The sequence below is a fragment of the Triturus cristatus genome, chromosome 6 (assembly GCF_964204655.1).
Source record: "Triturus cristatus chromosome 6, aTriCri1.1, whole genome shotgun sequence".
NCBI lineage: Eukaryota > Metazoa > Chordata > Amphibia > Caudata > Salamandridae > Triturus > Triturus cristatus.
The window spans coordinates 770,544,179-770,571,307 of NC_140589.1; the positions used below are offsets into that span (position 1 = coordinate 770,544,179).

The 27,129-nt window shown below is 44.3% G+C and overlaps 1 protein-coding gene across 1 annotated transcript in view; it reads left to right on the top strand.

Moving 5' to 3' along the window:
• The window catches only part of LOC146817844 (G protein-coupled receptor family C group 6 member A-like), a 266,256-nt gene that overhangs the window by 37,905 nt on the left and 201,222 nt on the right, over nt 1-27,129 (top strand). Inside the window, exon 2 of the mRNA XM_085611306.1 lies at nt 5,827-6,130. Within this exon, the coding sequence (XP_085467432.1) occupies nt 5,827-6,130 (304 nt within the window). The remainder of the gene's footprint in view (nt 1-5,826; nt 6,131-27,129) is intronic.

Sequence of the window (27,129 nt, forward strand, 5' to 3'; positions counted from 1 at the left end):
TTGCTAATCCAATCAAAAGTTAGACTTTATTCAAGTTTATTAAAGCCCTCCCATGTGACCCTGTGGTGTTAGTAGCACTACAATGGGTAAAAACGACTTTGGCTGTTTTACCCTACCAGGTCATATAAAACATCTTTTATATTGTCCCTGCTTTTTTTTTTTTTTATAAAAAAGCACCCTACCCCTAGTGCACCTAGGGCAGTCCTTAGGGGTGATCTATATGCAATAAAAAGGTAATTTTGGACTTTGGAAATACTTTTAATTTGAAACTCGCATTTGGACATAGTTTTCTTTTAAAACCAGCCTGCAAGACAAGTCTGGCTTTAAAACAACACATGACACCACAGCAGTGCACACTTAAGTGCATTAAGTTTACTTGGGCCTCTAAACCTTCATGTCCTACCATATACTAGGGTCTTACAGGTAGGATGTCATGGCCAATTAGAATTATACCAATTACTGTATACCTTTTAAGGACAGAGCATACCTTTTAAGAACAGAGCACTGGCCCTCGGCCTGGTTAGCAGAGCCTAGGGCCAAAGTCAGTAACCACCAGTATCAGTCAAAAAACGGTGCTGATCAGGGCAAAAAGAGTAACTTTCCTACACCACTAAAATATTGGTTCTTCTTCCTTTTGTTCATCTAGTTTTGTGTGTTTGGATTAAAGGTGCAGGGTTTAGAAGCATGCTTTAGGTCTGGTGTAATTATGTTGTATACTGTAGATAATGTGGAAATATTAAAATCACATTTGATCTTTTGGCAGTGCTTAATTCTTTTACTGATTGGTAAAATGGCTCATATAAATCGTATGCAAAAACAACAGTTGATGGACAGAATGCAGAACAATGTCATACATTCACCCCAGTACAGAGATCTGGGCCTAAATCCATCGTTTTTTTGCTCACCATGCCATTTCAGTTTGAACCCAGTCATATGCAAATCAGTCTTGACCCTGTGCCTCATGGGAACAGTCCAGCCCGAACTGCCAAGCCAGGTCCTCCCTGGACTGGAACCAAACATCCTAAGACCGGTTTCGGGGTTTCACCCCTCTTCAGCCAGGATAGCTTGATTCCAGCGGCTTGGCGAGCCCGGGACTCACGTCTGAGCATACCCGCCCCACTCGGGGTGACAAATGCAAAAACAACAGTTGACGGACAGAATGCAGAACAATGTCATACATTCACCCCAGTACAGAGATCTGGGCCTAAATCCATCGTTTTTTTGCTCACCATGCCATTCCAGTTTGAACCCAGCCATATGCAAATCAGTCTTGACCCTGTGCCTCATGGGAACAGTCCAGCCCGAACTGCCAAGCCAGGTCCTCCCTGGACTGGAACCAAACATCCTAAGACCGGTTTCGGGGTTTCACCCCTCTTCAGTCAGGATAGCTTGATTCCAGTGGCTTGTCGAGGACGGGACTCACATCTGAGCATACCCGTCCCACTCGGGGTGACAAATGCAAAAACAACAGTTGATGGACAGAATTCAGAACAATGTCATACATTCACCCCAGTACAGGGATCTGGGCCTAAATCCATCGATTTTTTTGCTCACCATGCCATTCCAGTTTGAATCCAGCCATATGCAAATCAGTCTTGACCCTGTGCCTCATGGGAACAGTCCAGCCCGAACTGCCAAGCCAGGTCCTCCCTGGACTGGAACCAAACATCCTAAGACCGGTTTCGGGGTTTCACCCCTCTTCAGCCAGGATAGCTTGATTCCAGTGGCTTGTCGAGGACAGGACTCACGTCTGAGCATACCCGTCCCACTCGGGGTGACAAATGCAAAAACAACAGTTGATGGACAGAATGCAGAACAATGTCATACATTCACCCCAGTACAGAGATCTGGGCCTAAATCCATTGTTCTTTTGCTCACCATGCCATTCCAGTTTGAACCCAGCCATATGCAAATCAGTCTTGACCCTGTGCCTCATGGGAACAGTCCAGCCCGAACTGCCAAGCCAGGTCCTCCCTGGACTGGAACCAAACATCCTAAGGCCGGTTTCGGGGTTTCACCCCTCTTCAGCCAGGATAGCTTGATTCTAGCGGCTTGGCGAGCACGGGACTCACGTCTGAGCATACCCGTCCCACTCGGGGTGACAAATGCAAAAACAACAGTTGATGGACAGAATGCAGAACAATGTCATACATTCACCCCAGTACAGAGATCTGGGCCTAAATCCATCGTTTTTTTGCTCACCATGCCATTCCAGTTTGAACCCAGCCATATGCAAATCATAAAAATCTTAGTCAATATGAACTATGATGTATACCCACAGACACAGAATTATGATACATCACCCACTTTTCTAACAAGTCAGTATTGATAGCAGTTCAACTGCCAAACACTTCAGGCTTTAAACTGTCACTGCAAGACGTAGTGGAAGGTACCTGTGAAAGAGTGTTGTCACCGAGCACAAGGATTAGTGGTAAAAAATACATGACATGACACTTTCCACATACCAACAAAATTCATAGCTACAAGTGTCCTATAGTTATGTGTGATACCTTCTGCTAATCTAGACTTTTTACCCAACTGCACTTTACTGCACTTGGCAGCTAGGAATGTCCACCCAACAGCAGCACCACCTTAATGTAATCAGACAAAGAGTTTAGAAAAGCAGTGGTGAGCATGATTAAAGCATCAAGTTTCAGGTTCCTTAGAATGCAGTTCTGTAAATTAATCTGCTGTAATTCAACATTTTAAATGTTTCACAAGGTACTATGTTGTTGGATGGGTTGACCACTCCCACAATGCCATACTAGTCAGTAAAGAGTGGGTGAATGAGCCCCAAACGTGTTCAGAGATTTGTTTATTACTCATTTGAATATAGCACTATTATTTTTTATCTAGTAATAGTCCTGTTAACCAGACAGAGCCCTGACAGAGTGTAAAGGGTTAGAAGATGTGAGAGAAGTTAATGAGACATGAGGGCGAGATTGCAATATAATGGCTTTCTATTCTTAAAACTATCTATTCATGGGACAAACTGCCATTGGGAAGACACTACATACCCTGCATTACTTCTTGAAATTAAATATGTGCTCTATATCAACCACTAGAAAAAGCAACATGATTTGAAAACACTAGAAAACACAGTTTTTGTCTTTTTAGGATGTTAGGTAGTTGAATAAACACTGATAAGTACTGAATTCGCACAAAACATCACTGAAATACATACAACAATAACCACTAAAAACAGAACAGCCTAGTTACACATGGCACACATTTTTATAGAACATGGGTTTCCAGTTTTAAATCTAGGCTGTTGATACCCATTTGTTATTCAAACTATCAACCTCCTCAACCATATCCTGTTTCCAATGTAAAAAATGGTTGAAAAGTAGACCTAAAAAACTGCAAAAACCTCTAAGCTGACCTATATCACTTCAATGGCTGGCCACTAAGGCTCCTGCATAGAACATGTCCCCAAAGTATTTACTCAACCAGAATATTTCATAAAACCCTATTTATTATTTGTAAAAAGTTTTTTTGATTTTTCTCTTTTTCAAAAAGTTCATTATTATAAATGATCACAAAACATGAAAACAAGCATACATGCAGAGTAGTCCTGTTATATCAATGTTTCAATACAAATCATGTACTTACTTTCATGAACGGCTTAGTATCTCAATTACTCTAGCATGGCTAAATAAGACAAACAAAACAATTTCAATGTGAACAAATAGACCATACACATGAGAAAGTGAAAATTACAACATGACATTAGCTTAGGAATAAGAATAACCCCACACTCAATCATCAAACATGCATTCATACACATCACATGCCTCATCCATACTATCATACATACTACACCAACAAATAATACAGATAACTGTTCAAAGACATATAAGGGATCTAGTAATTTAGATCAATAACTTTGTGACTACGATGTGCTGATACGTCACAGCAGTTTCTTCTTTGTTTTTGTAGCTCAAACTGGATTCCCGTCTGTGAAAAGTAGGTCAACGCACGTTTCGGTGGGACATAAGTAAAACCACCTTCATCAGGACCAATTATAATTCATTGACTTTTCAAAACATTTGTGTTGGGTGGGGATAATCTGGTTCAATTTATTTGTCTCACAGATATTGGACACGCAGTGGGTCAACCTGCAAGGGTGACTCTGTGTGTGTTACCAACTATGCAAATGCACAACCGTTTCTATCCCAAAAAAGACAGGCAGTAGTCCTGTTCTTTCACATTCGTGTAATTTGCCAGCTACCACAAGGCATCAAAAGTTAAACGTCCAGTGCGGTTACATGGTCATCCTGAGCATGTAGCTGGGTATTTCCTGCTGTCGACACTTCTCAAACATCTTCATTCGGCATGTTGGCGTTTCCCCCAACAGGACTACTCTGAATGTGTGCTTGTTTTCATGTTTTGTGATAACTTATAATAATGAACGTTTTGAAAAAGAGAAAAATCAAAAAAACTTTTCACAAATAATAAATATGGTTTTATGAAATATTCCGGTTGAGTACATACTTTGGGGACATGTTCTATGCATGAGCCGTAGTGGCCAGCCATTGAAGTGATATAGGTCAGCTTAGAGGTTTTTGCAGTTTCTTGTTGATTCCCCCTCCTCTAGGACCTCACATTATAGAGAGGGGGTACCTTTCTACTTTGACCAGTTAACAGTAGCCCAACCCTGGAAGGCTGCAAAGTTTTTTAAACTGAATTCAACAAAAATGGAGCTTCTTAACACCATAGATTCCATTAACAAATGGGTCCCAGTTATTTGGGCTCACCTCCTCCTTGCACCCTGTCACGTGATAAGAGAATGTATCTATTTTCCAGATCATGTAAAGGAGCGCATGATAATTCTGCATGAATGGTAATAGATTCTCCCGATATTAGATTTAAAATATCGTTTAATCACGTTAGTTGATAAAACTACTGAGGCTAAGGCTTCCTTAAGTCCATCAAGGTCCGTCAAAGTCCCCTACTTCATAGAAGAAAAACATATACGATGAACGGTTTCCCTCACGTTCTCACCACTCATTTTAAAATGCACTGCCCGCCTATAACCAGCATGCACAATGGAAAGAAGGCATCCATTACAGACTTACCATCCATGCAACCCCCCTCATTTAGCCTAAAAGACAGATCCACATGCCTCACCACTGGCTATGAACATAATATGACATCTGTGCAGTTGACCAGCTGCATCAAAGTCTTAGGACTAAATCCCTGCCGATTTTGTGATGCTGCGCGGTATGCGACCATCACACCAACCTCCAGCATCAAACAACGGGCTCCTTCAGCAGAGACATAACAATACAATAATCCCTAATTGAAAGGGTACAGATACAACCATTTCTAACTCTTAGTTATGTTTATAACACATCTTGCTGCTGTACTTCCCTTACACATTTACTCACTTTTAAGTAGTTTATGTTCACAAAATGGTTTACTTTACTACAGGACTGGTGGTAAAATAGGGTTCCTACAACATGCCTAGATCCAGCAGTGAACAGAGCCGCATGTGTGATTGTGTAGCATTGTGCTTGGAGCCTAGGGAGAACAGTTATATCGAAGAAATATAAGAAAACTTTGATTTTCTGAAACACATAAATTCTGAAATGCCAGGATATTTTTTTTTAGTAAAAGTACTAAGAGCCTTCAGTTTTTGGCCTAGACCATCTGGGAAGAGTGGTGTTTACCCTGAAACATGCGAAATTGAATATGTCAGGAGTTTCAAAACTAAGCTGCAGCCTTTTCTGGTAGCATTTTAGAGGGACCTTGTTTAAATGAAATACATTTGATGTGAAAATCCTGCATTTCTGAAAACTGAACATAAGTCCTGTTTTTTAACAGATTCGATTTAGAAGGATTTCTCCAAACTCTGGCTATGATACATGCCATTGAGTCGATCAACAATTCAACGTTCCTCAATGGAATAAAATTGGGATACGAAATTTATGATACTTGTGCAGATGTTTCTACAGCTCTGGTAGCAACCATGAGGTTCCTGGCCAACGTCAACAGTTCAGATGCCAAAGTGGAGGCCAAACGTAATTACACAGATTACACCCCGCAAGTGAAGGCCGTGATAGGAGCAAGTAACTCAGAGGAGTCCATTGCAGTGTCTAGGCTGCTGACTTTACAGCTGATGCCTCAGGTAAGTGTTTATAGCACAATTACAGTCAACATTAATCTATTATCATTCAAGGGACATGTTACTTTATAAAGAAGAACTGTGCTAAACTTATACATATGGATTGTTTTGGGCGATTTTAAGCAAAATCCACTTCAGTAATTTTGGTGTTTTATCTCACACGTTTCGAGAAGGAAGTATGATGAAGACACTGACACTGTCCCCATCCAAGCCTTGCCTTGTGAACCTCCCTTGTGTTTCAGAATTTCTTCTCCTGTGTTCATGGCCTGGAATTTTTATGGAGCCAGGATACTTGCAGCTTACACACAGGCGACTTTAATATTTCCATACATTTTTGAACGCGTATCAAGGTCAGGTCTAGGTGCGATGGCAGACTCGCGTCTTAAAGAGAGGTGCACTAGTGCAATAGTGCAGAGAAATAAGGGGTAGATTTCCTAATGTTTGCAATTGTGCTCAAGCAGAGCAATGCAATTTTGTGCTTTGATTGCAGGCTTTTATAATGTATTGTAATTTGCCACTACGTTTTTGTGTTATGTTCCACCACATGAGCACCTGTGCAAAACCTTAGTAAATTTACCCCACTCAGTGTGCTGAGAAAGACAATACTGGAAATTCTATTTGTATCAGCAATTCACTAACACATTCAGCAGAAATACCATGCCAAGGTGTGGCGTGGGATCATCATTAGAAATTAATACATCTTTAATCTGAAATCCCACAGCAGTATACATTGAGGCAGGCCAAGCATCTCTGTGAAGTGTCATTGGTTAGGAGCATTAGGCAAGATCAAAAACTATTCACGGGAGGGGTCTAGTGATGGGAGATGCTGCGGAACATGTGCATCAACAATTCAAAACACAGTGCCATCAAGAGAACAAATGACTATTGTCTAAGCAAAAGTAAAATAAAAAATAATATGAAGTCGTTACCTAATTATCACTAAAGTCCTGGAAAAGTTAAATGGAATAAAGTGGACTAAATAGACATAACAATTTGCCAATAAAGTCCATGCAACTCCATTTGAATGGAAGTCATTGACCCCCCCTCACCTCCAAGGCCTAGGTAAGTCTCAGAAACAATATGTTATCTTATTTTAAACAGATTTGTATAGCGCACAGCTACTCAGCAGAGTGTCCCGGTGCTCAAACTAAAGGCAACACTCCTAAATACCTAGACTGACTGCATAAAAAGACAGTCTTTAGTTTCTTCTTGAAGAAAGAGAGCTTGCGGACCAGAGGGAGATCTTTCGGGAGTTTATTCCAGGTGAGTGGTCTTAGATAGGAGAAGGATCTACCACTCACTCTCAGTCGGTTGATCCGGGGCACACTTGCCAGGTGAACAGAGGAGGATCGCCGAGTACGCGCTGGGTTGTAATCATTAATCATCTCTCTGAGGTATACAGCACCAGAGTTGTGCAAGGCTTATGCATTAAAACCATGGCCTTAAAAAGTACTCTCTTTTTTATAGGGAGCCAGTGGGGGGCCTTCAAATGGGCAGACATATGAGTTCTAGGTGAGAGTATGAGTAGCAGTCTGGCCGCCAAGTTCTGCACCACCTGGAGTCTATCGAGAAGGTACTCAGGAAGTCCGAGATATAGGACATCCCCATAGTCCAGCCTCATCATGACCAGAGCCTGAATGACTTTTTTGCCCACCGGCTCAGACAAAAGAGATAAAAATAAATAGAAGCATACGGAGAGTGCTGAAACAAGAGTCGCTTAAAGCTTTAATGTGGTTGGAAGGAGAGGGGGCTGTCAATTTTATTACCTAAGTTCTTCACAGAGTTATGACGGGGGTAAGGCTAAGGGGCATCATTAGGCCAGCAAGTTCTCAATAGATTTTGGGGGACATCTCCGAAGACCACAATCACGGTCTTGTCTGGGTTGTATTTCAGTTGGTGCTGGGCCAGTCACTGAAACACCCTGGCAAGACAATTAGAGATGAGGTCCCCATCCAATTCCCTTCCCTTGCCACAATATAAGAGAAGCTCATTTTATCAGCATAAGAAATTACTTTAGCACCCAGTGACTCTGCCAGTATAGCCAGGGGTGTGAGGGAAAAGTTAAACCGGGTGTGGCATTGTTTTAAATGGATCAGGATAAGGATTGCTGGGCCAGCTGTGAGTGTCCCACCTCCAAGTGGCGCTGGTAGTGTGGCATTACAGTCGCGCAGAATTTTTTTCTGGCAGCTCAGATGCCTCCTACAGCAGTTTTCCCAAAGACTAACTTTGGCAATGGCATTTGCAATGATGAGACAAGCTAAGCCAGAGGTTTTATTGGTGGGCATTTGCAGCTAAGAAACATCTCTGAGCAGGAGGAGGCCTTTTCGGGTGGCCAGAGCAGAATAGAAAGTAATTCCATTCTCTGGATGGCTTACCTATGTTGAGGCTGTTACTAATCTCTTTATGGGCCAGTTGTTACTGCGGGTACTTCGGGAGACAACATTCCATTGTTAGTTCTTCCTTCAAAAAAGCCCTACAAGGATTGTGGGTGCAGCTAGCAACTTGAGTTTGAAATTCACCATCCTGATTGGGGAAATTTGCGAGTATTCTGGGCACCCATTATGGGTCTTTCCTAAGTAGGCCACCTTTTTCAACACTGTAGAGTCAACGCACCTTGAGAGTATGTGCTTAACGAACCCAGATTCCCATACTACTCTGAATTTCAGTGCCATCATGGCTTGACCATCACTTATTCTAAGGGCTCTCCTTCTCTCTCCCTCCTCTATATCTATCTATCTATCTATCTATCTATCTATCTATCTATCTATCTATCTATCTATCTATCTATCTATCTATCTATCTATCTATCTATCTATCTATCTATCTATCTATCTATCTATCTATCTGTCTGTCTGTCTGTCTGTCTGTCTGTCTGTCTATCTTTCGGTCAGATAAAACAAACAGTTGTTTTAAATTGGAGCCAAAGAAAAGGATCAGCACCTGCTTGGCAGGTGTCAGAGTTATGTTACTGGTCCTGAAAAACAAATCGTGACAGATAGATAGATAGATAGATAGATAGATAGATAGATAGATAGATAGATAGATAGATAGATAGATAGATAGATAGATAGATAGATAGATAGATAGATAGATAGATAGATAGATAGATAGATAGATAGAAAGAAAAAAATTTTTGTTTGAATCTGAGCTACTCCAGAGAAGTTATGACATTTTGTATACATCTTGTTTTATGCAGTTTAATGCACAATGAGCTCAAAGGCAAGTGGGATCAGCCTGCTGGGTGTCACAGCACAAAAACATGACAAGCAAATACGAAGAAAATTTCCTATGCACTCAGTTTATTTGTTGATTGGTGACTGGCAGAGCTGCCTGGTTATGTACAGCTGTGGTCACTTTGTCTATATTTTTAATACCACTGTAATCAAAGATAAACACTAGCAGATGTACTAAAGCCAGGTTGTGTATGTCACCAGTGTGACAGTAGCAGTAATAAAGGTAAAGTTCACAGAAGCAGAAGCACAGGGGGATTAGGCAGAAAAATACAGGCATCGATTCTAGAAAATACAGGGCACAATCAATCAGAAATATGGAGATGGAATTCATAAAACCATGGGAAACCTTTGATTATCGCTGCTAAACAAAGCTTATGAAAATGGGTATCAAAGCAAATGGATATGCAAAGGACAGTAACAACATCAATTAGGGCTTCTGACTGGTATTCTTTCCCGACTTGCAAACATCATGGCTGATTTAGAGTCAATAAAAAGTGCACCATTGACTTCTGTGGTTTTCATTGGTGTTTTAGTGTGTACATTGGAGTCATTTAAAGTTGTTTTCTTTTTACAGTGAAGGGTGAGAAGAAAGAAAAGTGCAGGGTGATGTCCAGAGAGAAGCATAAAGAGCAGTGGAGACCGACAGATAGAAGCACCAGGGCGCGAACAGATAGCATAGCACTTAAGAGCACAGGCAAAATGGGCATTGGAAACAGTGAAACAATTTGATCTAATTGAGTGCATGAATGGAGGACCAGGTGGCTGCCTTGGTGCCTGGGTAGATTAGTAAATATATATGAATAAGTGAGTGGCAGCAGCCACTTACACATTTTTCTTTACCATTCTACTCACTTTCTGAGCATCGTATTCACCCATACATTCATCAATGAACTCGCTCATTCACAACATATTTATCACTACATTAGTAAAGTTGTTCATTCATCCAGTGGCGCTGGTGATCCCTTCAAATATGGGGGTGTAATATTTGCAAAAGGTTCACCTCATTGTTTTAAAATTTTGCCTTGGGTGCATGCCACATATATTTACCCATACACCCCCACTCACTGTTTCTCACTCGCAAACGCACTTGAACACTCTCACTTTTACAATCACCGACTCTCACTCACAACTACTGGGGTACCGGGGCTCTAATTTGAACTCCCGGGGTATGTGTGTTCTGCTTTAATGGTACAGCAGGTGCACTTTGGGCCCTAGTGCAACTACACCTGCTGCCCCATTGATAGAGGCACCTTTGACTCACTCTCACTCTCCCTCACAATTTCATCTTCACTCACTCATTCTAACTCACTCACATTTCTTTGCTCATTCCCTTGCCCTCACTTTCACTTATTCAAACACAGAAGTGAAGAAAATGGTCTCTGTTGATGTGTAGAGAGATCACAAGTAGATGTGTATAGGTGGGCATGTACTTACAAGCTTACAATATGCAAATCACTCCAACGATTTGATAGAACAAGAAAGGGCGTTGTGACAGTATAAAAGCACTGAAATAAAATCTAAAGTGACATGCATGTTGAACAGTAAGTTGCAGGTGGCTGGTGCACCATTTTTAAAACTGTGAAAGCTTAACAATAAGTGTGGCTTAATTATATGTTTACGGTCAACCAAAAATACTCTTCCGATCAAAGGTCTTAAAAAATGGATATATAGGTAGGTGGGGAGCAAGGACTAATAGAAGCGCATTAAAGCACACACTTTGAAGCTCAGAAAGGTTGCCAAGTGCAGTCAGCAGTCTGTGTCAATGGAAGTGCACCACCTTGCACTCATAGTTGCAGCAAGCGGTGAATTCCCATCAGGCGAACTATGTCTGGTTGGCAGCCGACAGGGTCTAAGGTCTGGTGCTTGAGGTAAAGGACACTCCTGCGAGCAGATGTATATGTCTTGGCTTGGCATAGCCTGTGTAGTGTTGTGTTGGATGTAGGGTTTCCCTGGGGACAGCGCTCAAAGTAAGTGTGGCCTAGAGGGCCTGCCAAGCAATCTGCGTGAAGACGAGGCATTTTCAGGTTGTCTTTGTAGAGTGTTTCCTATTTGGAGGAGGGTAGGGGACATCAGCCCTTTGCTAAACTAATGTGAGCCCTATTGACTAGCCCATCATTTTGAAGGCTTGTCAGACTTCATGTTGTTGATGTTGTTTACTGTGCTTTCTAGATGCTAAATGGTATTTGCATGGATGGACAGGTGGGGTGCGTGGTGCTGATTTCCTATTTTTCATGATTATGCTGAAGTAGTTTCCGCACAGGTGATGCAAGTCAGTTCCCGTGAGTAGATGAAGTTTTGATGTCAAGGTAGACTACTGATGGCAGATCTTTAAGTAGTTGTTTCAGATCAAAGCAAACAATCAAATAGCATCACATATCACATGCCCCTTATTCCCATGCATTGCTGTTCCCGTGTTTGATTCAATCTTAGTCTCCAGGTTCACTGTTCCTAAAGTTATCAGATTCCTTAATCAGTTCATTTCGATTATGAATTGGGTATTCATACTGCCTGCTCATCGATTTGGCCTGGAGTGTGGTTTTTCTGTGAGTTATTTGGTTCTGTTCTGATTGCAAAGATTTGCCATTACCTCAGCTATAATAAGTGGTAATGACAAGTGTAGATCTACTTTTGTGTAAATTTACTTTTATACTCGGGTGTGAATCTACACTTTTTTGCTATTAACCATTTCGGAGTGTAGATTTGTACCTAAGTGCAGACTTACATGTCTCCCCCCTCTGCAGTTCAGGAGGTGAAGACATCTATGACTGAATTTACAAGTGTAAAGTTACTACCAGTAACCTTTGACTAGTATGTAGAAGAGTGGCAGCTCCTCCGCTATGGCGAAGGAGCGTCGCCCCACTGATTTTAAGCTGTGCAATGTAAGGTAAGCATAAAATTATAATAACTTTAAGTTATTATCATTTCATGTTTCTGTGCTGCTGTGCTCTTAGAGAAGGGTAGGGGAAGAGTGGTTTGACCACTCCTAAGTGCACACGACTGTTTGGCTGGCCCCCTCGGGCCTCCCAAACCAGTCATGCACACTTTCCCCATTATCCATGCAGGCTGCATTACAGCCTGCATGGAGAACATGCCCAGGCCCCCAGTCCCTGGCTGAACGTCGAATCAGGACACTTTGACCAATCACAATGCTTTATTGCAGCGTTGTGACTGGTCATGGGAACCTGGCTTCGCTTCCTGTTTCTCGAGTCAAGAGGAGCAGAGCAGAGACGTGGGACCCGGCGGTAAGGTAAGTGGTTATTATTATTGTTTTTCCCATTGCCTACAAACCCCTGCGCAACCTCCTCCCCCTGTGCCCGCTCGCCACCCATGAGCCAATGCCGGCTGAAACTGATGTGGACATCTCTTCCTCCGAGGCAGAGTTCTCACTACACAAAAGTGTAGGGAATATTAAGAACGTTTATTATTTCTAAACCAAATTTAAATATTTTTATGTAAAAGAGGAAGGTAAAATCCTTTTAAATATTAGTAACCCAGAACTAATAAAATCTAACAGCACATGAACTCATCAAATATTTTTTTTTTCAATAACCAAATATTTAAAATATTTTCATTTAATTTATAAATATTAATTTTAGTCAAATATTTAGAAAACCACTCACTCCAATGTTGATATTTAGTTAATATTTATTCAATTTAAGTAAGTGAATAGTGTATGCTTTTGTCTTAATTTAAAATAATGTTATATTTTTATTAAATGTTAAACAGTTTAATTCATTTTTTAACAATAGCCCCATGATTGTTCATTTAAAAAAATATATATTACATTTATAATGTAATCTAACATTTTAACACTAACAATGATTTTATATATTTTTAATTTAAAAGTCGACATAATTTAATGTATTTCATATTATTGACAAAGGGGTGCTATGTAAAGTCCTTGGCTCCATTATTTCCTGTGAAAGTGGATTGCAGTACCTGTGAGTGCCCATGTGTGGTGCTAGACTTACTGCAAAGCTTATTTCGAGTACATTTATGACTGTTTTGGAACCCTTTTCGGCAGTACTAACCGTAGAAGTGTGATTTGTGATTAGCAATGGGCTTACTCTTTTATGGGTGGGTGTTGATATCTGTGTGCCCCTCCCTAAAGCCCTCCTTATCCCTGCCTAAAACTAATACAAGTAATAGTATTCCCCATTTTAACCACAACCCTGGTCCCTCCTACATTTACTTCCAAAATGTATACTTAAGTGTGCAGAGACCTCCGCACATTTGATGGAAATCTTTGAACAGGAAAGACAGGAGTAGTGGAGGCAGGGGTCTCCACCCATAGGTTTGTGGATTGCATTTTGTAGTACATGACTAATACTACTGTAGTACTACTAAAGCACTTCAAACTACAGTTCACGAATAGGCACTTATAAATACAATTCCTGGAAATTGGTTGAACTCTTACCTTCTCAGAAGAATTCCCCATCATAGAATGTAAAAACACCGTCTACAGCTACGGAAATATAAAACTGAACACACAATAAAAAGAGCAAGGGGGTGGTGCAGTGTCATCCTTGATAGTCTGTGATAGATTATCATTCTTCTGCATATCAGAAACTGCTACATATTAAACAAAACAATTCTCTATGCAGTAAGCTTGGTATATTGAGCATGAAGCAGTAGGAATGCCTCTTATTTCATGGTGCATCAAATTATGATGGATAGAAAGCTTGAATTAATATCAGTCCCTGACAATTACCAAGCCATATTCCAGTCCATAGTTTCTTTCCAAACGAGTGGCAACTCCAAATAGAGACCAGTCATGTGTAAATCAGATTTGGTGCTTCTCCAATAGGGATAGTCCAGCCCTAATTGCCAGGTGACGCAAACTCATGATGGGAACACAAACAACCTCAGATAGGTTATGGCCTATCTGGGCCTCATCAGTGAACTGCAGCTTACGTTGTATGGTATAGTGAGGGTATTGTCGCGTGTTGGGTTATTGCCTAATTATCTGAGATTTTACTGTAATTTGCTAATGTGTGGTACAATATTTCACATTTATAGAACTATACGTAAGACACAATGGTGCTCTTGCCTGCCTAGATGATTGATGTACTGAATTCTGGCACAAAAACCTGCCTTTAACTTAAACTTATTTGAATAGGTTCCTTTTGGTACAAAATGGTGAATTTCATTGTCTGCTCATTTCAAGATCTAATCACATTGGTCAACCCCATTATTATTATCCCATAAAATAGCACCAATACCCCTCTCCTCGGTGGAGGCTTTTGTTTGCTGACTCCTTGACTAGATCCCCACGTACATAACCTTTCACTTTGCTTGAGTGAACCAAAGTGATTGTCCTCAGCTACTTCCCTAAGCTGTGCACTTAGTATATGAATTGATTGAGAGGTTTGGGAAGCTGCAGAAGTCACTAAATGGAGATATGAGCATTATAGCGGATGCATTTTCATATTATTGAATGGACAATGTAGATACTTCATCACAGTTATCAATATGAATGACCTATATCGGCTTAGAGCATATAATTTCTGCAGGGGGAAGGGAGTATAATACAACTCGTTAGGCAGCAGTGACTCTTAAGGGAAATGAGCACAGTAGCATGTATGGGTCCACTGAACAAAAGGCCAGTCATACAGCAGGGAAGTAACCAGAAATGGGATAGCACAGAGAGGAAAGCCAATGCTGGGAAATAGACTGAGAAAGAATTTGTGGGTTACACCTACACATGACCAACTATGCCACTACATAAAGTATATATATATGTATACAATGGAGGGGATTTGAGGCATGTCCTGGAATTTAGCAATGGCAGCTACTCTTCAGTGAAGCTCCAGGTCTTTATTCTTCTAAATGTATGCACCTAGCTGTAATTGTATTGCTCTAACCTAGCTGGGGAACAAATGAGTGCTGACAAATCTAATAGATGTCCATTCTGTATATCTTCGATCTGAAATCGCAATTTCGGCAATGCTTTTTACTTTTTGTACTTCCAAGACAAATTTCCTACAGCCTTTTCATGGCGGACCGGCCGCCATGCAAAGGCTGTCGGAAAGTGACTTTGGGGACCTCCAGTATGGCCCCAGTCACCTGTGGGCCTCCGCTATGTAGCGTAGTGGGCACATGTGATGCTCCCCCAAACATCCATGCACCCTGTGCCAGGCACCACGTGGGTTCATGGATGTTTAAAACATGTCATTTTCTACTGCAGCTTGGGCTGGGGCCCTTTTCCGGGCCACAGCACAAGCCAAAAAAGAAAATTGCATGTGTATGACAGCCTGCACAGCAACTGTATAATAATTGGGTTGTCAGGACCGCCGACTCCGTGTTGGACGGTCTCAAGCCCAAAACGATGGCGGTGGGACGCTCGTCTGACCACCATTGTAATGAGGCCCTTTATATTAAAAAATAGTATTACATTTGTTATTCAAAAATATTTTAAAATAAAGTTAAAAATAATGTTTGAAGAGAAGTAGAAGCACTGAAATATCCAATGTCTGGAAACAAAAATGGAGAGGTATGGTTTTGATTACGCCAAATTGCACCCCTATCTTCCTCACCAGATTTGGCGCAGATGGTCTTTATTTACATACTAAAAGTGGTTGAGGGGAGCAAAACAATTCAGGATTATACTTTCAATATAGACATGCCTTAAAGGACCACAGACTCCAAACTTCAGTTTTGTCAATTTTTTATAAGGCCAAAAACAATTGGATGTAGACACAGCTAAGAATCAAAGTACATAGCTACAAAAAGATCAATACAGAGCCGAGTCTACGAATATAGGTTATTCGGCACAAAAGGCATACAATGGTAAACTCCAAAATCAGAATGCAACAAAGAACAGATGCAGAGTCTAGGGGCCAGATGTAGGTAATCCACAAATACCGAATTCTTAATACCGAATTTTACCGATTCGGTATTAAGAAATAGGCATTTCTTATGTAGGTAATGAATCGGTAAAAAATACAGATTCCTGAGGGGAGGAGCCTAGCGCGCATCCAAGATGGTCGCGTGAGCACAGGGCTCCCCGGACCCTCGCTGCTCCTCGGAATTTATCCTGAGATTATCCTGATATAGTTTACGGAATCTGGAAGATGGAGGCTGGCTGAACACGGATCTCCTTTCAGAAATCGAATCGGACCTGGGAATCCTGATTTATCGTGGTCTGAACTTTTGGGACCCACCCGACGGCGGTGCCCGGTGCGAGGGCGAACTGTGGAGCCGGGGCGTAATTGAACAACAGCGGCTACAGCGCTGTGCCAGTGGCCGCTCCATCACTTTCGGTTTCACTTTTGGACTTTAAAGGGGCTGGACGGCGGAATCGCTTGCTGTGGCTGGGTGTTTCCTAGGCCTCTGCGTGAGGCCTTTGTCTCCGCCTGCTACTAGTGTGCCCATTGCCTTTGGTCCCCTCGCACCGCTATATTGCGGACTCTGGTGAGGCGCCCGTCTGCGGTGCCGGTGCCCATTCGACCCTTGATCGACGGTCCCCTTCGGTGAGCGTGGCCCAAATGGGGGGCAAGGGGGGCCCCAAGGGGCGTAAGACTAAAGCTTCCCTCCGCAGGGGACCGGTCCAGGCGAACAACATGGACCGCTACACTCATGGCAGAGGGTCCCCTGGAGCGGCCGGCGCCCCTCCAGACGCCGCCGGCGGTGGCACGTCCGTCTCTCCGGAGCTGTCCCTGCAGGACATCATGGGCGCCATTGATGGCATCAGGGAGACCATCGCCACGCAGTACGAGGCCTTGGCCCGTAAAATCGACACGGTGGCAATCGATGTCACATTAATTCGAGCGGATCTCTCTAAAACCAACGAGAGGGTTCAAGCGCTCGATGTGCGGACTTCCACCCTTGGTGCGGATGTGTTGGACCTGCAGACCACTCTTGGCGACATCAAGATGGCCAACGATCAGATGGCCCGGCGGCTGGAGGACTTCGAGGGACGAGCCCGACGCAATAACATCCGTGTCATAGGCGTACCGGAGTCCTCCGACAACCGCCCGGTTGACCTCCTGGTTGAGGAACTCATCCTCCAACAGCTGGCCCCCGCTGGCCTAAGTAAGTTCTTTGCCGTGGAGCGGGCCCATCGAGTTCCGGGCGGTCGACCGCGGCCGGGGGCCCCCCCGAGGCCTATTGTAGCCAAACTTTTCCACTATAGAGACCGAGATGCGATTCTGCAGGCCTCACGGGTCCACGGCCCGGTTCGTCATGAGAACTCGTCAATTAACTTTTATCCGGACTTCACCCAACTTGTCCAGAAACAGCGGATGGGTTTCCAGGGGGTGAAGCGTCGTCTCCGTGACCTGGGCCTTAAGTACTCTATGCTTTATCCCACAAAACTTCGAGTGGAACACGAGGGTCGGACTGCCTTTTTTGACTCTCCCGCGACTGTGAGTGACTGGCTGGACTCGCTGCCGGACAGGGGTGACCGGCCTGGGCCCTCTGCCGGTACCGAAGGTGACGGGTCCCCTTTGGAGTGACTTTTGGTCCTTGACTTTGCCATTTTGCACTGTTCGGCTGGGTTTTACTTCTTTTGTTCATTTTGTCTCACTATGACCTGTGTGGGGGGCGGGCGGGGACGGGTCCCTTTCCTCCTCCGGGGTCTTTTCGTAGAATGGGGTTAGTAGGGCGACAGGCACACTGCAAGTTGGGGGGGTTTTTTGGACCGCAGGGGTGCAGGGTGGGGGGAGTTGAATGTGGGGGGGGTTGGGGGGTGGGAGGAGTTGTTTTGATGTGTGTTTTTTATTTTCAGGGCGAGGTATTGATTGTTGTCCAGTTTCGGGGGCTGTGCTACTGGCTGGGGGACCTTTGATCTACTGGAGGGGATGGGGGGGGACGGGTTGAGGTTGATGTCATGGAACGTCAATGGGTTGGGTGACCGTATCAAGCGGGGTGTTGTGCTGCAGTATTTGCGTCGTCTGGCTCCTGATGTGGTGTTTTTACAGGAGACGCATCTGGTTGGTAATGTTTGTCATGCAATGCACAGGGGGGGATACCGCCTCGTGGCTCATTCTGGTTTCACCACAGGTTCTAGAGGGGTGGGCATTCTCCTGCGATCCTCACTTCCGTTGGAGATCACCAGGGTAGTCTCGGATGATAGAGGGCGCTATGTGGGTCTGACTGGGAGGTGGGAGGGGCAGTCCCTTTCCTTGGTCTCAGTTTACGTCCCCCCGGGCCTCCAGAACTCCACCTTTTCGGACTTGGGTCGAATGCTGCTTGAACTTCCCGACAGTCTTTTGCTTATGGGCGGGGACTTCAATTCGGTGCTTTCGGGTGACCTGGATCGTCACCCGCCCAGGGCCCTCCCCGCTGCCCAGGCATGGCTCGGCGGACTATTGGAGACCTTCGGTCTGGTAGATAGTTGGAGATTGATGCATCCGACACAATGTCAGTACACCTTTCACTCTGGGGCGCATGGGAGTCTTTCCAGATTAGACTATTTCCTTATGCCCGCGGCCCAGACTGCTCGAATTCGAGAGGTTAGGCACCTGGCGCGGGGTATCTCTGATCACTCCCCGCTGTGGCTGCTCTTTGACACCGGGTCGCGATCTGCAGGGCGGATCGCTCCCATTAACCCTTGGTACCTGCGAGACCCTACGACTCGCGACAGCTTGGTCAAGTCTATTGACCAATACTTCCTTGAAAACGAGGGGTCGGTGTCGTCCGCAATGTCCCTGTGGGAAGCCTTTAAAACCGTGCTCCGCGGCCACGCCCTCGCCCAGATAGTGGTGGCTAAGAAGATCAAGAGTGAGGCAGTGGTGAAGCTGGAGACTGACATCTCGGGGCTGGAGTCGGCCTTGGAGGCGGGTGTCACTCCGGACGGGCTCCATGCCCTCAGCTTGAAGCAGTTTGAATACAGGTCTCTTGTTACTGATGCTGCCAAGACTATGTATAGGGAGCAGCAGGGTAGATTGTATGATGCCGGGGACAAGGCGGGTAAATTGATTGCTTGGCTGGACAAGAAGGAGAGAGTGAATCGTGTGGTCCCGGAGCTTCGGGCCTCGGATGGAGCGTGTGTGACTGAGCCTGGTGAGATTGTGGAGTGTTTCGCTGACCACCTCCGGGCCGTGTACTCCCCGGTGACGGATAGGGATGAGGAAGACTCTCGCCTTCTGCTGCGGGATATTGCTTTGCCCGGCCTGTCCATCGAGGACCGTGAACAGCTGGACGCCCCCTTGTCTGTTGACGAGATTGCCACTGCGATTCGGTCCCTTCGCTCCGGCAAGGCTATGGGTCCCAACGGCCTGCCTATTGAGTTGTATAAGTTGCGCCCGGATAAAATCGCGCCTTTCCTCCATCGTATGTTCCAGGAGTCCCTCGAGACGGGTTCCCTTCCCGCCGACCAGCGTCTGGCTACTATAGTCGTGATCCCCAAGGAAGGTAAGCCACGAGACCGCTGTGCCTCCTACAGGCCTATTTCTCTATTAAACGCCGAGCCTAAGATACTGGCTAAAGTCCTCGCCAATCGTTTGCTGAGCGTTATCTGTGATCTGATCCATCCTGATCAATGCGGCTTCATCCCTCATCGTAACACCGCTCTTAACCTGCGGCGTCTCCACGGCGCCCTCGCTAGGGCGGAGTACCTCTCCGAACCAGCCGTACTGGTTTCTTTGGATGCCACGATGGCCTTTGATACCATCGAGTGGCCATTCCTCTGGGCTGTCTTGACCAAATTCGGCTTTGGGGAGGGATTTCTTGGTTGGGTGAAGCTTCTTTACACTGGACCAATGGCTCAGGTGGTTGTCAATGGGCGGGTCTTTCGGCCTTTCGCTCTCGGTAGGGGTACGAGGCAGGGGTGCCCGTTGTCCCCTCTGCTCTTTGCGCTCGCCTTGGAACCGCTCGCTGCCTGGCTCCGCTGGGAGCCCTCGATTAGAGGGATCCGGTGGGCCCCGGGCTTCGAGGATCGGGTCTCGTTGTACGCGGATGATATTCTTTTGTATCTCACCTCGCCGCGACAGTCGCTTAATGTTCTCTTTGATGTTCTTACTTCCTTTGGGAGAAATTCGGGTTTGACGATTAACTGGTCTAAATCCTGTGTCAATCCTATCTCTGGTGGCCCTCCTCTCTTGCCGCCTCGGCTTCCGATCCAACTATCTCCGTCCGGCTTTAAATACCTGGGGGTGTACGTCTCGTTGGACCCGGCGGTTCGCTACGAGCAGAACCTCCTGCTTCCACTTCGGCGTTTGAGGGAGGATACGGCTCGGTGGTGTAAGCTGCCCTTGTCCCCGCTTGGTCGCGCAGCGCTGTTTAAAATGATGTCCCTTCCCAGATTCCTTTATGCACTTCAGAACTCCTTCGACGTCATTCCGGTGGCCTACTTTCGGGAGGTGGAGAGCCTGCAGAGGAGACTGGTATGGGACGGGCGGGCGCGTATCGCTCTGGCAAAGCTTACTCTCCCCTGGTACGACGGGGGCATCGCGCTTCCCGACATTAGAAGGTACTATTGGGCCTCACAGCTATCGGCCATTAACCATGCCACGTATGCGCCTGGCTTGAACCCGGCGTATGAGATGGATAAATTCCTGCTTCCCGGCGGTAACTATAATAGGGCGCTTTACTCCCGCTCGGCTGGAAGGACCCTTACGGGCCCTACTAAGATTGCGGTAAGGATCTGGAAGGCGGCTAATGTAGCCATGGGCTGGAGTGAGCGCTTAACATGTGCCACTCCTTTATTTGCCTCCGACCGACTGGGAAGCCTCTGGAAAACGAAAGGCTTTGAGCGTTGGGACACGATCGGTATTAGCAGAGTGGGAGACCTATGGATTAAGGGCGCGGTTAAAACCTTCGCGGCGCTCCAGAGTGAATACGAGCTTACTGAAAGGGAGTTCTTCCGTTACGCCCAGGTTCGGCATGCCCTGCTCTCGGTCTTTGGGGTAGGGACCAAGGTCCCGGCTTCTTCGCCCCTCGAGGACCGCATACTCGATGGTCACGTGCCTGACAGCACTATCTCTCTAATTTATAAAAAACTTATTAATAATCGGGCTGACCTCTTGGTGCGTCTTCGGGAGGCATGGACGGGAGATGGGGTGGAGCTGGACGACGAGGACTGGCAGTCCGCACTGTCGTCCCCTAAGGAGGTGGCCATCCCGGCCCGTCTCCGTCTGGTCCAGCTTAAGATTCTCCACCGGGTTTACGTGACGGGTCCCCGTTTGGTTTCGATGGGATTTTATGACGACGGGCTCTGTAAGCGGGGCTGTGGGCTTAGTGCCACCTTTCTCCACATCCTTTGGGAGTGCCGCGAGGTGGCGGAATACTGGCGCCGGGTGCATGTGGTAATGGGACAAGTCACCGGGGTCGCTCTGTTGCCGGAGGTGCGTCGCTGTGTTCTGAATGTGTGGGAGCCCAATGATTATAACGCGGCCCAGGCTCGGTGGGCGGCCCTGGGGAACATGATTGCCAAGAGAGATATAGCGCAGCTTTGGGGTTCCCAGCGGCCGCCCACCGTGTCTGTCTGGAAGGAGAACATGGACTGGTGCATGTTCAGGGAGAAGACTGTGTATGTGGCTCGTGGTAAACCGGGGGCATGGGGTAGAATCTGGGGGCAATGGAATCAGTATCGGGGAAATATTTGTGCTCCCCCCCTGGTGGACACTTCCGAGGTTGCCTTGTCCCCCTGACCCTTGATGGTTCCTTGCGTATTTGGAATATGCGAGTGTAGACCTGGCTCTCCCGTGACCCCCCCTGACCTCTTAGTCCTCCTTTCCCTTGACCGCCATCTGGTGGTCGGATGTAGGGTCCCCCTGCTGTAGTCTGACGCCCACTTCATGTCACTACGCCTCGCCTTTTGTTTTTAGTTGTTATTTATGGTAAACGTATGTATCCTGATTCCCTTAGGAGTATCCGGAGCTTCTGTAATGGGCTGGGGACCATGGGTCGGTTGATGACTTTAACGCTGTGTGATCCTTTTTGATTCTAGCGGCCGGCCCTGGTGGTTGTAGGCCCATGCTTGTATCCTTTTTTCTGTTCAATAAAAACCTTTAAAAAAAAATAAAAAAAAAAATACAGATTCCTTAATATTCCTTATTACTGAATCGGTAATACCGATTCGGTAATAAGGAACACCTACCCATTCATTCCTATGGGCTTGGAGGCCCATAGGAATGAATCTAAAGCCATTCGGTATTAGCGATTCGGTATTACCGAATCGGTAATACCAGGAGGTATTTCAAGGGTGCCAGGGTGTCCAAAGGACACCCTGTTGCACCCCTGAAATGTGCCTGTGTACACATGTGGGGCACATACATGCCCTAAGGGCATGGATGTGTGCCACATGGCACTTAAAAAAAAATTAAAAAGTGAATTTTTAAAGGAATTCGTTAATTACCACCAACATGAAGTTGGTAGTAATTAACGAAATCTTAAAGCACATAAGCACTCTTTTATGTGCTTTCTACATTGCATTTACCGAATCGGTAAATACCGATTCGGTAAATACAGATACGGTATTTACCAAATCATCACCTACATTAGGAATGGCTAAATACTAAATACCAAATTTTGGGGTTACCGACCGTTATTTAGCTACCTACATCTGGCCCTAGGTCCCTTTTCATTAGGAAGAAATAAAATATCTTTCCCTACACTGCTCTAAATGGAGGTCCTACCTAATTCCCTTCCATCATTTCCCAAAGGTGTCAGCACGTGTTGACTTCCTTGGAAGTACTCACGTCAAATGGGTTGATAAGCTTAAGGCTTTGGAGCTCACTCTAAGATGCTCCTTCTCCTCTGAAATGTAGCAGAAGTCTGGTTTTACTGTCCCTGCGCATCATACAAAAACATGGGATTCAATTGGCAATACGTCATTATAAACTTTCCATTGCAACTTTGTGTGGTAAATTTCCAGGAGCCTTTTAATTAAATCTTCTTTGTTCGAATGGCCTTGGTTCCCAGATAGGCCAGACATGAAAGGCGTCCTCCCTTCTCACTTTCCAGCCATCTTCAAAGACATTCCGAGTATCTTCTTCAATCTGAAAATAACGAGTTTGCATTCCTGCACCTGCAGTAGGAGGAGAACACTCTGTTTTTCGAACACTACATGAATTTAATTATTTCTTTCTGGAGAGTCCAAGGAGATGCGAAACTAAAAACAATCTGTGATTTTGGGCCTAGACTCGGACAACTTAAACTAATCACAGTTACACTATATGAATATAATATTATCGTGTATCTTATACATTCAGGAATTTCAATACATATACGGTTCTACTTGAAGGTATTCACTACGATTAATGTTTAAATGATTCAACTAAATACATCTTAATGATCATAAAACACAGCAAACGATAAACTGCATGTGAGTGCATCTTAACCATGAATATAGTGCACCCATACAATATAGATTGCTGAAAGCGCTCTATCAGTTCCCCCCTCTTATGACTAGTGTCATAACACCAACATTATATTCTCTGACAGTTTTCTCCTTGTAGAAAAGACCAACCTAAACAGAAGCTGTAGCTTGCTGTCCCTGTCTAAATCTTTCTAACCCCTTAAGGTGCTGGTAATGACTGTCCTGCGGTCGTTCCATTTGCTGTTCCCGCTTTTTCAGGACATTTTCCTGATGTCTGGCCTTTTGCCATTTGTACACCTTAATGGCTTCCTGTAGGACAATTATACAAATGACAGCTATTATGATGGTTTCAAGATGTATCCCATTATTCCTTGCCCCAAACTTCCAAACCAGCTCCCAATCTTTCCAAATCCCTTACCAATTTGGTCCCAGAGTCCTTCAGCAGCCAGATTACGTAACTCTCGATTTATATCTGAGATATTATTAATATATTTCCTTATATCCCGACAATTGTCAGGTATATAAGTGCAGCACTGTTGCAATCTCAGTAATTTGCAGACTCCTCCAGCTTTTATTAGTAACACATCTAAAGCAAGGCGATTTTGAAGAACCATAGCCCTTATCGAGACCATCTCTCCATCAACTAATAAGAGAATTTGGGCCGTATTCACAGAGAGTTTATCTACTAATGTTGCCAACTTTCTGATTTTCGCATCATTCAAAATCCCACCGATACTGGGTATCATAGCTCCAAACACATCACCAATGATTTCTCAGGCACTTGCACCGCATTTTCCTCTATGGGGTCCTTTTCCTTCTAAGAGCCATAAATCATCCACATGGAAGATTTTGGGAAATACTGCAGCCAAATAACACGTACCATACCAATTCTTGGGCAACTTCACATAGGCATTCTTTCCACACACAAAATGCACATTGGGCACTATGGTTAACTTATCCAATAGCGCTTTTCTAATGGATTCTTCAATCAGGAAAATGTGTTCACAATCACTCTCACCCACGAAAATCTTGTCATAATATGTTGACGGGTGTCTAATGCACAGTTTCTACTTCTGTTGGAAGTCTAAAGCTATTAGTCCAGAACATCCTTTTGCCTTCTGATCTAATTCTTCTTTGTTCCATGGAATAACTTTATGCTTAGGATCTGGTTTAAATAAGGTCTACCTATGCCGATCTTCTATCTGATCTACAAACTTCTTTTTAATGTCTATTAACATGCAGGTCAAATTATGTCTGTGGGCGTAAGATGTAGCTAAAGTAATAGTAGGCACAAAATATCTAGACATTCGCTCTACCTGTTTATAATAATCATATTTGTTCATGTACTTAAGAACTGGGACTTCGGAGAGTACCACATCATAATTTGTGAAATAGTACTCAAAGTGTGCCTTACTATTAAACATGCTAAACATGTGATGCCATAGGTCAAAGGCAAATGATGGTACTGAATACCTTCTTCTACTAATGCGGGTAGTTACATACACACATAACAATCTTTCGCTTCCATATATACTCATATAATAAACGAGCATATGCATTCAACGTGAAATCACCTTTTGACAGATCTACATGTAATTTTCTACTAGTTTCTGTGATCATCTCTCTATCTTTTATGGATGGACCCTCTTCTAAATCTGAGACGGGTCTTGTAAATGTAGTCTGTTCCCCGTTCTTTTCAGCATCGTGAGACCCAGCCAAAGAAGTGACAATCACCACAGTTATGACAATAAGCCCTACTACAATGAGGGTACCAATTATACACTTTTGCTTGCGTCCTGATTTTTTGGAAGCCATGTTCCACTGTTCAGTTGTGAAGTGCAAAGGAAAATAATAAAGTCTCCTTTTTGTTTCCTCTTTTCTTTGCTTTATTCTACTATTGCTTTGTTCAGCTATTCACAATCACCCTTATGCATCAAGCCAAAATCCAGTCGGTAAAATACCGATTCCTTATTAGCTCCCGGTATTAAGTAAAAAATACCCAATCCCAATGCATCAACCCAAAAGCAGAAATCGGTATTTAAGGAATCCTTAAATAGCGATTCTTTAAATAGGGATTCCTTAAATACCGATTCCTTAAATAGCGATTGCATTTAAGGAATCCCAAAGTGAGATTCCTTAAATGCAATGCATCAAAGTTAAAAAATTAGCGATTTCGCTAATAAGGGGAGCAAATTACCATGAAGATGAACTGCATGGTAATTTGCAAAAACTTTGAAAAATGCACTTTTGTGCATTTTTCAAAGTGTCATGTTGCGCACACACATGCCCTTAGAGCATGTGTGTGTGCAACATATGTGCACATATCATTTTCAGGGGTGCAACAGGGTGTCCTTTTGACACCCTGGCACCCTTGAAAGTGCTCCAGCTATTAGCGATTCGGTAATACCGAATCGCTAATACAGAATGGCTTTACATTCATTCCTATGGGCCTCCAAGCCCATAGGAATGAATGGGTAGGTATTCCTTATTACCGATTCGGTATTACCGATTCGGTAATAAGGAATGTTAAGGAATCGCTATTTGAATAGCGATTCCTACATGCATAGCCTTTTGCTATTCCTTATTAGCGATTCCTTATTTTTCGCTAATAAGGAATCGCAAATGCTAATGTTGATGCATATGCCCCATAGTCTCTTTTAATCTGCTTTTTCCATTTGATTATTGCAGTATTCACTCCAATAATACTAAACCTATTGAAGAGATGTAGTCAGCCCTAACCCTCAATTCTTCTGCTATTTGAAAGTCCCTAAAAATTAAATCTTCTTCCTCTTTGATCTAGGTTATCTTCTTTCTAAGACCTAATGTGTTCTTTATTCGCAGTTCAAGCTTCATCTGTAATAATATTTGAGCCAAGTATAGTAAGGAAGAGTTGCAGAATTTCTGCACGGATTTCTCCCAATTCTTGTGCAGTGAGCTGTCGACCAAATGAAGGGAAAACAACCTGGTTGAGGATCACAAATCGCAAACCACTCAGTCTTGGTGGGTTAGGGACTGTCAGCGTTAGGGTTCCAAAGGCTTCTACTTCGGGGACAAGTAACTGAATGTCAATCGAGAGGGTGTCCCCTCCAAGGCTCACTGTTCCAGTTCCTATTCTCCCGGAATTCTTCGGTCTCTGCATCTGCAACCAGATACGTCCACTCAGGAGATGCGTACTTTTGAGACAGTATCCTCTTTCTTCTGGATCGTCTCAGACCGTCTAGTCCTTCTTCTGTTTCACTTTGATCAGATTCAGACGTTTCAGGAATTGGAGCAAGATTTTTCTCAGATGCAAGCCTTATGTTCAGCCTTTCTTTTCTAGCTGGCCACTTCTCTGCTCTAGCATCTGCTCTCTTCTCTTCCTGTTGGTCTGACCCTTCTGCGCCAAGCCTTTCAGGTCTGGTTCAAAGTTCACATCCGCAATCTCATTGATCTTAGGTTCTGTACTTAACTCTGAGGCAGTTTGCTCTCTTCTTTCCTGCTCGGTTGACTGGTCAGCCTCTTCTGAA